Source organism: Syngnathus leptorhynchus, chromosome 17 (genome assembly GCF_054491065.1).
Source record: "Syngnathus leptorhynchus isolate UIUO chromosome 17, UIUO_Slep, whole genome shotgun sequence".
NCBI classification, from domain to species: Eukaryota; Metazoa; Chordata; class Actinopteri; order Syngnathiformes; family Syngnathidae; genus Syngnathus; species Syngnathus leptorhynchus.
In genome coordinates, this window is record NC_141211.1 from 7752463 (window position 1) to 7765425 (window position 12963).

Consider the following 12963-nt stretch of genomic DNA (forward strand, 5'->3'; position numbering starts at 1 on the left):
GTAAAGTCTCCTCGTGTAGGGGAAGAGCTTTTTCATTTCCATTTCTTCTCAGCTCAAACTATAGAGCTCTGAAGGAATGACTTGAAAACTGGAATGATGGGATCAATAAACCAGCAAGCTTGTTTCCATTAACTCAGAACCCTGGTGATGAAGAGCGCTTTATTTTGCTATTTATGAAGAAATAAATGACACAATAGTAATCTTTGGACTCAACAGAGCTCCATGTAAGGACATTTTATCTTGTGGGGGGAAGCAGATTGAAAGCACCTGGTTGAAAGTGCACCAGACAGACATTCTCCAGGCAGTTGTTGGATAATATTTCCACAGCCGCTTGTTCAATGGCGGAGCAAGAGGGGGGGAGGGGGCTGTGGGGGCACTGCACCCCCTAAAATATGCTTGGACCCCCCCAGGTACCAGGCCAGATAATCAACTGTGGATATTGTCACATTTGCTTGTCACACACCTTTCACAAGTGTGTGCATACAGGAGTTATCAATCATGGTCATATACATTTGCCTGCTTTGCATGCACATGTCCCCCAGACAAGTCCAAAAAGCGTCCCAGAGTAGCACAGGCAGGAAGTCTGCTCCTAAAGTCGAAAGCACGACGAGTCCCAGCATTAAGTGTTCCGTTTTTGCAATGACAGAGGACTCGTAAAACAACATCCAGCAGCGCGCGTTACTAAAGTTCTTTTCAAAAAGCAGTACTTTCCGGCAGTGCACGCCCATTCACGTGCCAGATGACACTGGGAGCACAAGCGCAATATTTTGATTCATTTTTACAACAACTTGAAGCAGCACAGGATTTATCTTCTGTTTGGGATGACTGAGGGAAGTTTGTCATAAAACTCGGGCTTTTTAAACATATCACACACAGGTTCCACCAAAAAGATTTTTAGAGCACCAGAGGCCTGTCAGGAAACTGGCACTGTACTGTAATAATATCATGATTTACTCTATCACGGGTACATTACAACAATTTGTTTGCACAGGACAGCTGCTCTTTAGGCATGGTTAGGCCTCGTTGATGAAAGAAAAAAGAAAAGTCAAAAGAATGAGAACGAAAGCCTTCCTTACATGGAAGAACGTGAGCTGAACACCCAGATTGCATCATCACTGGCATTACAACACATAAAACCTGAAGGCTGCCATTTTATATTATACTGCCGTTCTTTTATTCAGCCGTGGTGTAAATCTTGACGATTTATGAAAGGCTTTTTGAGCGAGCGTATAAAATAAAAGATGATCAAACTAATTAAGAACAGTTGTGCTTGAAATTCGTCACACTTTTGAATTTCTCTACAGGGAAAATTGTTTACAATATTAAAGTAAGCAGGCAGGGATGGATAATTCCTTGTGTTGGGTCACATACCACATCCGCCAATAAGTTTGCCGCATCGTTCTTTAAACTATTGGACAAAATGTTTCTGTAGACTTCAAATCTCATTTGTTACTTTCATAAAGATTAATGAAGACATCTCAAAAGACACCATGTGAGGGAATTTGGTAAAGCTTCAGCTTTGTCTCATCAATCCACAAAACGTTGTCCCGGAATTTTTCAGGCTCGTGTCTGAGCGAGGTCTTCCAGTTCCTATCCGTAACGAGTGCTTTGCATTTTCTTTCGTCACTACACCAATGGTTCTTCAGGTCAGTCCAAACGATTCTATTGGTTATTGCGGGAATTGAGTTTCCATCTTCTCTTCACCTCGTAAAACCCAAATCAGAAACGTCACATTCCGTATTGTTTTGCGTGTCGTTCCCCGTTTCATGGCACTGGTGTCTTGCCAGTTAATCTCTTGACTCATGTTGTGTAGCTCAGCCATGTTTTTCAGACCCCGAAGCGTCGACCTCAGTGTTCTTGGAGGCTGACTCGCAGCCCAGCTGTAATGGAGTCACATCACAGCGGCACATTTCCAAAGCTTGGCAGTAAAAAGAGCCATCAAAGCACAATACACACACACACACACACACACGAGTTCCAGCAAGAGCTCCAGCATCTCTGATAAACCCCAACTGGCTCTTTGCCTTCCAGCTTTCACCCCTGGAAAGCAAAACCAAATGTTCTGAGGGGACAGAACATTTTGGACGAAAGACATCTTTGTGGGATGATTCAACTGCGTCTCGTTTTTCTAACCTGGCAATAATAATCCGCCTTGCTGCACGTCAAAATCAGTAAGTAACGCATCCATCAAGATCGAGGAACCAGCAACCTTACTAGATCAATTTCTGCTGAACTAAATGACAGCTACACTTTGCATTGGAACGACACTGCAAACCACAATAATAAAGATCCAAAAATGAGCATTATCTTTTTAAAGCAGGGTTTGTATCCGCTCTCTGAGTACCATTTGTGTACAATTTAGATCCCATTGTGGCCATTTGTCTAATTGCAAGAAGTTTATTTGCATCTGCAGCTGACGCAACGGCAATACATCATTTTGGTTGCGATCCATAAGAAACTGGCCAACCATTGTAAATGTAAATGGATTAATGAGCATAATGGATTCAAATGAGCCACTATGGTTCATTCTAAACAAAGCATGGGGCCAAAAACCTCGCTCTTTAACGGTTGATTTGGTTTCACATTTTCACCACTGCAAAACATGACACTAAAGTCCAGCAACAAAATGTCGAGCTCAACAACTCTCGTCCTCATCTGCACCTTAAAAGTTCACCAGGTCATCTCTGACCAAAAACTCCACCTCCCTCACATGCGAGCGAGGAAAATTCCCGCTGGTGTGCGATATTACAGTGAGGAGGCCCACTGTGTGAAAGACGAGCGCTTTGGTTTCTCATCCAGTACCCAGCAAACATTCACTCATCGAAGGATTACTGCTGATTCGTCAAAGTCAGAGCTGGCCCAGAAGAGCGAGTATTACATTTTCGCCACGACAAATAAAAGATCAGACCAAAGAGTGCCTATCACGTAACCGCCAGAGTGAACAAGATGGAACAGAAGGTCTCGAGGTGACGACAAAGGGATGAGCTTTATCCTGATGAATGTTGACAGACAAAAAAAAACGACAAAATAGTTTCTACCGCAGCCCTGTTTGAGAGGCGCGGTTCTCACGAAACAAAATGCTTCCTGAACGTTCCGTGACAAATTTTGCACGTCCGAAACTAGATATCCTCATAGGTAATGAAGGCCTCAAAACAGAGAACATACTGGTACTATCCAATATTTACATCTGAAGGTGAAGCTTCTCATCTGTTCCAAGATTCTTCTCTGGACCGTGCCAAGTTGTCTGACATGTCTGTCATGTGTTGACCGATCAAAGGCCTCGTCATCATTCAAATGGCGCCTTTTAAGAAACACTTGACTTTGCCCGCAGACAGCATGAGGGTTCCCACCACATGAATGCATGCTTTACCTTCTGCTACCAGCTTTTCTTCCCAGAAGTGGCAAAAGTAGCACTCGGTGAAAAATAGGAGTACTGAGAGAAAAATAAAGGCGGGAAAAAGACTGACCCCGAGAAAACAAAGCATGGTATTGTCAGTTCGGAACAATGAGATGGTAAAAGTTTTTTTCTCTGTTGCGGCCTATGTGTTTTTCTTTTTTAAAAGCCATCTAATTGTCCACACATTGATATTGTTTTTACAAATGTATTTCAACACTCCTTCTGCCCGCTTGCAGTCTTTTTCGAAGGCCGTGATCATGAAATTCATAAACAGGAAAAGTCCTCGCTTCTTGTCTATAAAACTTTTAAACAGAGCATGTGTCAATGTTGCTCATACTTTCCAAACTCTGAGAGGGAACATGGAAAATGGAACCAATAAAAGTATGTTCAGTTCAAATTAGTTTATAAAAGCAAACTTATTTTGAATTTTGTTTGTTATTTTTTGGACGTATGCGAGATGCTTGAACAACTGAGGAGTGTAGGGAACTCTCTTATGGCTGGTTAAATACTCAAATGTTGTTCAGGAAATTGCCCGAAGCTTGAAAAGTCAAGCTCACAGCCGAAGATGTTATGTCCTTTGAGAATAAAATGCCCGCCCCGTCCCCCGTGCCCACACGTGCCTCCGCCCTGACCCGGCTCGTTGGCGAGTACACTGCTAGCGCTGTTTTACGACGACAACTCCAGTGCAGAGCCTCCCGACACCTGTTCAATAAATCTTCCCTCTCCACTAGGCATTACATAAGCCCGCAGCGCTTTGCTGAAACCAAATACGAAGACTACGACGGAGGCCTGAAACGGGTGTCAAGGGTCAACACATCATTGCCATGCATAGGTGGCACGACTTTGTTTTTACAGGTGCTATGCTTTTCACCAAAGCTCTCAAACTCAAGGCCCGGGGGCCAGATACGGCCCGCCACATCATTTGATGTGGCCCGCAAAGACCAATTGTGCACTGACTTTATGTGTCAATCCTAAAATTGTAAATTCACGTCACTTTTAAAAACTACAGATATTGCTAGCAATTTTTATTAACATGCAACTCTTTTAAATATATATATATTTTTTTTTTACTTGTGTCTGATTTCAAAGTTCATTAAAAATAAAAATAAACATAAGCATAACAAGCTAAATATTAATTCATCATATTCATATATGTATATACATAAACAGATACACTATAAAAATAAGAAACAAGCGAAACAAAATAAACACTTAGCGATGTTTAAGCAATCGAAGAGACACCAGGTAGGAATAACTAAGAGGGAACAAAAGAACTGCGAAACAGAAAATAACAAAACAAAGAAGAATCAGAGTATGAATTGTGGTTTAGGTTGATGTTCTTAGTATGGATCAGTTGAGTGCCGTGGAATAATTATGGACTGGTAGGATCATGAGTGGAGAAGGTGGTGTTTCAAGTGCTTTCTAAAAGCAGCCTGTGAAGATATGGATCGGATATGGACTGGTAGCTCATTCCAGAGTGAGGGCCCTCTAAAGTGGATGTTGTATTGATGGCGTGATGTTCGACAGGAAGGTGGGTAGAGATTGTCCCTCTGTCTTGTTGGATATGAATAAACGTCTGATACAAATGTGAAGAAATTATGAAAAGTGGGTGGAAGATGGTGTTTCCTATATATGTATTTATGGATGGAGTAGACAGGTTTGATGAATATTTACTTTATCAATTGACAGTAGTGAGTAATTTCTAAACAGATGGTTCATATCGTTTTGAAAACGAGATCATTCTGTAGTTTGTTGAGTTTGACACGCCTTCCTTTTACAATGTGTTTCATTTTGACCAGAGCTAAAAGTATTTCAACAATTTGGGACTTGTACAGAAATGTGGTCTTCAAATGAAGAGGCGCGTCACACATTTGTCGCCTCTCTTATTTTGCAGCGGGAAGGCTCACGAGTAAGCAAAAACAAGTCGTCGGTATGTTTGTGACGTAAAGCCATCAAAACCTCATCAGAATACAATGTGTTTCTTATCACCAGCAACATGGCTTGATGTTTTTCTTCTTTTGTTTTTCTTTTGTTCAATTTTGCTGTGTGAATTCCAGCAAACATGATGTTTGAGAAAATCCCCCGTTGGAAAGCCAAGAATTGTTGCAACCCTACTGCAAAGAGGGCGAGAGAGCGAGAGAGAGAGAGAGAGAGAGAGAGAGAGAGAGAGAGAGAGAGAGAGAGAGAGAGAGAGAGAGAGCGAGAGAGCGAGAGCGAGAGAGAGAGAGAGCGAGAGAGCGAGAGAGAGAGAGAGAGAGAGAGACAGAGAGAGAGAGAGAGAGAGAGAGAGAGAGAGAGAGAGAGAGAGAGAGAGAGAGAGGAATGATTTAGATACAGCTCAAGAGCGGCACCCAACATCTCCTTTTCCTTTTGTTTTTTTTTGCTTCATACTATATGCTTGTAATCACAGTTTTAAAATATAGTATTGGGACACCTGGTCATTATGGAAAGCCCCTTGGCCTCCGTAAAAGCTTCCATTTTCCTGGGAAGATGTTCTTTATGGTTTCGGAGTCTGCCTGTGGGAATTCCTGTTGTTCCATTCATCCAGTTGTGACGTCAACTAGCAGTTGTGAATATAAACTTGATACTAATACTGCTAATCATCACGATCATAATATTTATGCAGGAGGTACAAAAAGCACAGTTCAAAGACTTTAAGACTTTTCCAAGCCGCTAAATTCATTTTATGACAACATACCATCTACAAAGGTGTCAGAAGATAATTTTTATTTTACAACCAACTAACTACTTTGTCACTGATTTAGCGTTGTGGTTGTCCTCACGTCAGAATAGTCTAAAATGCACACATTTCCACTTCCTTTACGTTTGGCGATTGGCGTCTAATGCGGTCTACTTGAAATGATTTATGTTGCCGTATGGAAACACTTTATGTACGCTGTTGGTTCCGTAGCTCATTTTTCTCAATTAACTATTCCGGTCAAATATAAAAAGAACATTACTCCACTGTCTCATGTTTCATGTTGGATCGCATTAGTGCCAAAGGACAGTTTTGATTTTTAATAGTATTAAAACTTCATCAAAGGGTTGTCCGAGGAAAATGTTGAAACGATCATGGGAAGATCACAATGCTGCCTGGACCACACATTGACTTTATTGATGAAAAGAACTCTTGGCTTCTTCGACTTTTGGTGTCTTTTCACACGTGCTCTTGTAATACTGGTCGCGTTAACTTGAACGCTCGCGTCAACATGACAGAGATTCGCTTGAAAATATTCAGCAGCTGTGAACAATATTATGGGTTCATTTGTATGACAATACACTGCATTGAATTCAAAATGCAAATGTTTCTTCAAATTGGAATGAATAACTGAATGCACCACAGCCCTCAACCCAGTAAAAAGAATAAATCACTGACCACAACTTATTGTTCAACATTTAGATGGAAAAGTGGATGATATTGGATGCATCAGCACAAAACAAATAAATCAACAAAACAACTTTTGTCACTCGGTGACATGTGTGGGACGGGATACGGCATTAAAACCAGCTTTCAGCATTGCTAATGATTATAATAAACATAATGCTTCCAGGGCGGCTCGATGGGGCACTGGGTAGCACGTCCGCCGAACAATTAGGAGGGTGCGAGTTTGATTCCACCTCCACCCCTCCCTGTGTGGAGTTTGCATGTTCTCCGCGTGGGTTTTCTCCGGGCACTCCGGTTTCCTCCCACATCCCAAATACATGCTTGATAGGCCGATTGAGCGCTCCAAATTGTCCCTAGGTGAGAGTGAGAGTGGTTGTTTGTCTCTGTGTGCCCTGCGATTGGCTGGCACCCAGTTCAGGGTGTCCCCCTACTGCCTACTGCCCGATGACGGCTGGGATAGGCCCCAGCACGCCCGCGACCCCCGTGGGGACTCAGCGGTTCAGAAAATGGATGGATGGATATTGCTTCCAGTGGCACAGTAAAAATACTTCACTCCGAACTAGCATAGCATTTAGCCTGCATAGGATAATGTAACTGTTTTGTTAACTCTGATGTGTGCGATAATGCTACTTTACGCCATGCTTGATTACTTTGACATTTCTTGTATTCAAATTTAGCTTTGAAAAACAATTTTATAATGTCAATAAAAACTGAACATAAACTTTTTTAAATGCATCATATTTTAATGCTTGTTTTGGATTTCATGTCATTGCATATTTATACCTCGTGTGCACGTTGAGCAATATTTAAAAAAAATACATACACAATATATCTGAGCACAAAAATAAGTTTGTCAACCTAAAACGTACGATCTGTGGATACTGACCAAGAATCTAGTGAGTCCTTCGTGGCCTTAACTCACACAGCCCTGGTATGAATCCGTCATGTCAGCGTGGACATCCAGCTGTGGTGAAATGTGGCCGTCAGGCGGGAGTATCTTTGCACAGACTTTGCAAAAGAGATCGCTGGAAGGAGTTATCACTTGATTCTGGGATCAGAAATTCCAGCAGCAAGTCACAGATGCAGTAAACCAGATGCCTGCAGACCGAGACGATTAGGACATTTGAATCATGCAGATATTCGACTGTAGATGGAAAAAGCAAATCCCACTACCATCAAAACGACTCACTTGTTTATGTGGTGGTCCTGTAAAGACTCCAGCGTGGTTTCCAAGCTCAGTCTGTACTTGTCACTGCCTAACATGTCGGTGACAAACTCTGTAGCCACCAAAATCAACACAAACCAGACAGAGTAGGTCAAAGTCAACGCGTCAAGCATTCACTGAGCTCCAATGTGTGGCTTCACAAACCCGGAAGTAGCTGCAGGAGACATTCCAAACATCGCTCCTTGGTTTCCTCTCTCTCTGCGGCACTGCGTTCCGGCTGCGGCTGGGCAGGCAAAGTGCCACCGGGCCACACGGCCTCCTGCAGAACTTGGAGGTAAATGACCCAACAGGGGGCGCTAGTCAGGTGAGCCACGCCCACGTCCATCCATCTGGGGCAAAAATCAGTGGGAGACAGGAGTCCGAATTTGCGGGAATATCGGCTTCAAACGTAGGTGTGACATCTCGAAGCCGTGCGTGCAAAGTGATGCAAGCGTGCTTACCAAGTTCAAAACATAACAGCAGCTTGAATTACTTAGTGACCTGCTCAGTGAATGCTAAGCAAGTCAGTGATGTTAATGACAGCAGAACACTGGAGCCTAAACAAAGGCGGTTCCCGCAGACGTTGCGGTAAAACAAGCCCAGTGGTAATCATAGACATGCTTTTGTTGAAATTTGAATTAAAAATTTGGCATTAACCTTGCATTTAAAATGAATAACAATCTCTTGGGCGGCTCGGTGGCGCACTGGTTAGCACGTCCGCCTCACAGTTAGGAGGGTGTCAATTCGAGTCCACCTCCGACCCTCCCTGTGTGGAGTTTGCATGTTCTCCCTGTGCCCACGTGGGTTTTCTCCGGGCACTCGGGTTTCGGCCCACGTCCCAAAAACTAGCTTGGTAGGCCAATTGAGCACTCTAAATTGCCCCTAGGTGTGAGTGCGAGTGCGGGTGGTTGTTCGTCTTTGTGTGCCCTGTGATCGGCTGGCAACCGGTTACTGCCCGATAACTGCTGGGATAGGCTCCAGGACGCCCGCGACCCTCGTGGGGACAAGCGGTATAGAAAATGGATGGATGGATGGATGGATGGATGGATGGATGGATGGATGGATGGATGGATGGATGGAACAATGCCTTGGATTTTGTGCCATGCAGCATTCAAAATTCCCATTTAACTCTCCTTACTGTAGAAAAGGCCCAAACGATGATCATCTTTGAGGAAAAAAATGATGTAGACATGATCATAGAAATATATATTGTCAACATTAGTGGTGATACCTTTACCTTTAAAGTCAAAATATAATGCTTAGCTATGGAAGTACATAATCAAAGAAAGATTATATTCATGACAAACAAATCTAAATAGCAATGGAAGCTTTCAGTCCAACCTCTCAATAAAAGTGCCAAAGATAAGTCTGATGGCCTTCTGGATGTTCTCGGTGCACAGCCAACTCCACTGTTCCTTCATCAACAAACACAAGATGTTCAGCGCAACATCCGCAACAGCTGTGTCTGAAAATAAAATAATAATAATAAAAAAAAAAATAATCAACTAACTAAAAGGCAGCGCAAGATGTAGCGACACTTTCGTATTTTTTTTTTAAACACAAGCAAATGCAAGATTTGGGGTTCTGCTGCCCTCAAGTGGCATCACACTGTACTGCCCAAGACACCAGCGGAAACAATATGAATGGAGTGGTGGAAAATAAACATTTCATATAAACAAATGCAGTTGACTTGTGGGTGGGAGGAAGCACCTCATACCTGCATTCTGACTTTTCCCTAAAGTCTTCTTGTCTGTGCCCGAAGACTCCCTGCGCTTGGCTTGCTCTCTGCTTTGCGGCTGGCATAAAAGTCTTTCCTGCTCCAAGACAAAACTTTCCAATCTGGATAAGGACATGCCGTTAAGCACCTTGAACAAATCAGAGAAACGAGTGCAGACATGTTTGCAAATAAAAAGGCATTTCATGAACGACATGAGAACTTACGGGGCTGCCTTCGCTAAAGCAGTACGTCACTTTAGGATGTAAGTCGGGTATATTGAGGGACGGAGACGCTTTGCTTGGGAACATGAGCCGCCTGATACAGGGAACACAAAAGCAAACATTTGTAACCCCCCAAAAAAATGATTCACAAGAGATATATAAGTAGACTTTTCTTTTTATGGAACCAACTCTCACCTGTACTTCCTGCTGTCCAGTGTTCTCCCATCAGAGTCTCCCTCAAGGTCCTCTGTTGGACTCGTGGCTTCAGGGTAAGGAAAGGCTGTCTTCAAAGTGTCCAAGGCGTTTTCCATCATCTGTAGCAGCAATCACGACAGACATAATGTTGGATCTCGTTTAAAAAATAAACTAAGATGCATAACGCAGTTGATTTGTACACCGAAAGACTGCGGTCCAGAGTACACAAATTCCTTGTCACCTTATCAATTCTTGACTTGGAAAAAGGCCTTTTTCCAAAATATGTGCAACCCCCTGAGTTTAGAGACAGGAATTCCTGCATGTCCTCGGTCCTCGCGGTCTCTGGTATGCTGTTCAGTTGCTACAAAACAAAATTCAATTCAACGATGAGCCAGTTTAGCTATTTTACCCAATTTGGGCTACTTGTCATTCACAAGAGTGTACCTTAAGGAATGTATCCAGTTGACCTTTACGAGCTTCCACCTTTTCGCCATCCGTGTTCCCAAAGGGGAGGTCGGGAAACATTTTCTTTGGACCTTTAACATCTGTAACACCAGACAGTCGCTAAAAGTGGTGACAAACCAGTGGCGAGATATTCAAAATAAGAGAACTTAAATCAAGTTATATTTTGCTCAATTCTCACTCTTAACAAACTTCTTCACTTCTGGGTTCTCCTCTAAACGTGTCTGCAGGTTGAGGAACTCGCTGTATCTGCGGTTGACTGAGTGACAGGTCGGAGGTTGCAAAAGGTCACTGTTTGCGGGGCATGTTGCTGTCTCAAACTGCCAAAGATGAAATGACAAAAAGTTGTGCTGGAGAAGATGATAGAAATCAATCGTCACAAACTGTGTGACTGGATTTTTACCGTGATAGTGTAGAGAGTATAAGGATGTGTTCCAGTGCCACGCTGCTCCCTCGCACTGACTGTTCCCGCAATTTGCACATTTTGGATGCCCGGTGATGGTTTGTTTGGAGCCTCGAAGTTGAAGGGGCTAAGGCAAAGCCTGCTTGAAGGACCCGTGGGGGTTCTTTCTTGAGCAACACCTGCAGGCCAGGGCGAATCCACAGGCACCACCACCTTCGGCCCGAGATTCTTCAACGGGGCCAAGCAGCCAAAATCATCAGCGTCATCCTTTATATTGCAGAAGTTGGGTGGACCGCAATCGCACAAGCGTCTGGTGGTGTCTTCTTCCGTGTCGGACTGCGTCAGGGAATCCAGTGAGAGCATCTTGGAGCCTGCAAGCGGAGAGTAGTGGCCAGATGCATGGGAGCAGCAGTTGACCTTGCAAGGCGCAAGCAGGCCGGCGTGGCAATTCTCCGCTTTCCCGGAACAAGTCTCGAGGCTCAGCGTGCTGCATCGAGAGGAATCCTCCTCACTCACTGGGCTGAACAGCTCAGAGTTGCTCTGGCTCACTCCATCCGACGACGACAGGCAGGTCGTCCACGAGTCATTGAGGGCGCACCGGTACAGGGCGCCGTCTTGCGGTTTTTGTGACCTGGTGAAAACATCCACAATGGTTTGGTTGAGCCAGTCGGGATCGGAAAGCCTACTTATGAGTGGCAGAAGTACGTTGCAGGTGATGAGTTCGCTAACCATGTACCCTCCGGTTCTGGTTTCCATCTGAGGGTATGGGACAAGCACGTGCAAGACCAGGTTCACCAGAGCTCTGGCGTAGCCCAGCTCGGTGGCTGCATTGCTCACAGCTGGATGAGGGCTGTCTACTTCCTGGTAGAGCTGCCAAAGGCTAATCTTGGCATTCCGCGTCTCCAGCTGCATGCGTCTGGCCGTCATGTAGCTTTGCAGGTGGCGGCCATAAAGCTCTAAAAGTCGTTGGACCAGTACTTTTCTGTCAACCCGCCTGGCACGTTCCTTCAACTCCATCACCGACTCCAGCATGGAATTACGCACTGCACGCTCAAACTCACCTTCCACTTCTGGCAGTAGAGTGCGATACCAAGAAGATACGAAATCCCGCACCGCCTTGTGGACTGCGCTATGGATCTCCTGATTGAGCCTCCACTCTTGTTCAGCTGAACACTGAGGCGGAGTTGGACCGCCGAGGGGCAAAAAATGCTCCAAGTGGAGAAGGTTGTTGGCGTCCAGAATGGCGCGGGACCCAAGCCAGCCTCCCAAAACAACTAGCAGACTGGTGAAGATGCAGAGGAGCCAGACGTTGACCAGGAGATGGAAGAGGACCAACCAGGCGAGCAGAGCGCCAAGGCCCAACAGTCGTCGCCGTTGGCCCAGAACCTCTGACAAGGACCACTTATTCATACTCGGAAATGAAGGCATTCTATCCAGCAGATGAGATATAGCCTGCCGAGGAAATATACATTTTATGAGTTATTACAAAACATCAACTGCAGGATTCGTGAATGACTTTCTGTACAGGTCAGTAGAGTAACAAAGTGATGCTTAAAACATCTTACACTACATTACATCTCACATTTTACTGCAAGGTTACGTTTTACTGCAATGTTTACATTACATTACGTTTACCTTAGTGTATGTGCCATATGTTTGCCCCTTTTGTGATTTCTGTTTTTTTTTCTTTGCATATTGATCACCCTTAAATATTTCAGACAACCAAATACGTTTTGATATTGCACAAAGACAATGCTGACTCAATAAGTTGGAACTTTGGGTCATGCACCAAGTCTTAACATGAAGCATCTTGTGCAAGTTCATCCAATATTTTACTGCCAGGGTGATTTGTTTTTAAATGGAATGTAATCTGCAAAGCCAACTTCAAATCTAGGAATTAATTATAAAAATGAATAGTTCATCTGATCACAGCATTAACAAATCATAAACGGCAAAAACACAATCACTCCACAAATCCA

The 12963-nt window shown here is 43.9% G+C and overlaps 1 protein-coding gene across 3 annotated transcripts in view; it reads right to left on the bottom strand.

Annotated features, from left to right (window-relative positions):
• The window catches only part of snx19a (sorting nexin 19a), a 37708-nt gene extending 25285 nt beyond the window's left edge, over window positions 1-12423 (bottom strand). Inside the window, exons 1-12 of one of the 3 annotated variants that reach the window (XR_015068729.1) lie at window positions 10985-12423; window positions 10763-10901; window positions 10564-10664; window positions 10361-10480; window positions 10120-10238; window positions 9928-10018; window positions 9704-9851; window positions 9328-9451; window positions 8152-8336; window positions 7972-8059; window positions 7669-7880; window positions 4769-5511 (exon numbers count right to left, since the gene is read on the bottom strand). Coding sequence is in view for 1 of the 3 variants with exons in the window: in XM_085936219.1 (XP_085792345.1) it covers window positions 7766-7880; window positions 7972-8059; window positions 8152-8336; window positions 9328-9451; window positions 9704-9851; window positions 9928-10018; window positions 10120-10238; window positions 10361-10480; window positions 10564-10664; window positions 10763-10901; window positions 10985-12412 (2658 nt within the window). In the remaining 2 variants the exon portion in view is untranslated. Of the gene's footprint in view, window positions 1-4768; window positions 5512-7388; window positions 7881-7971; window positions 8060-8151; window positions 8337-9327; window positions 9452-9703; window positions 9852-9927; window positions 10019-10119; window positions 10239-10360; window positions 10481-10563; window positions 10665-10762; window positions 10902-10984 lie in introns of those variants that run through there. The other 2 variants (XR_015068728.1, XM_085936219.1) reach the window with 2 other exon arrangements.
• Window positions 12424-12963: the final 540 nt, after the last annotated feature.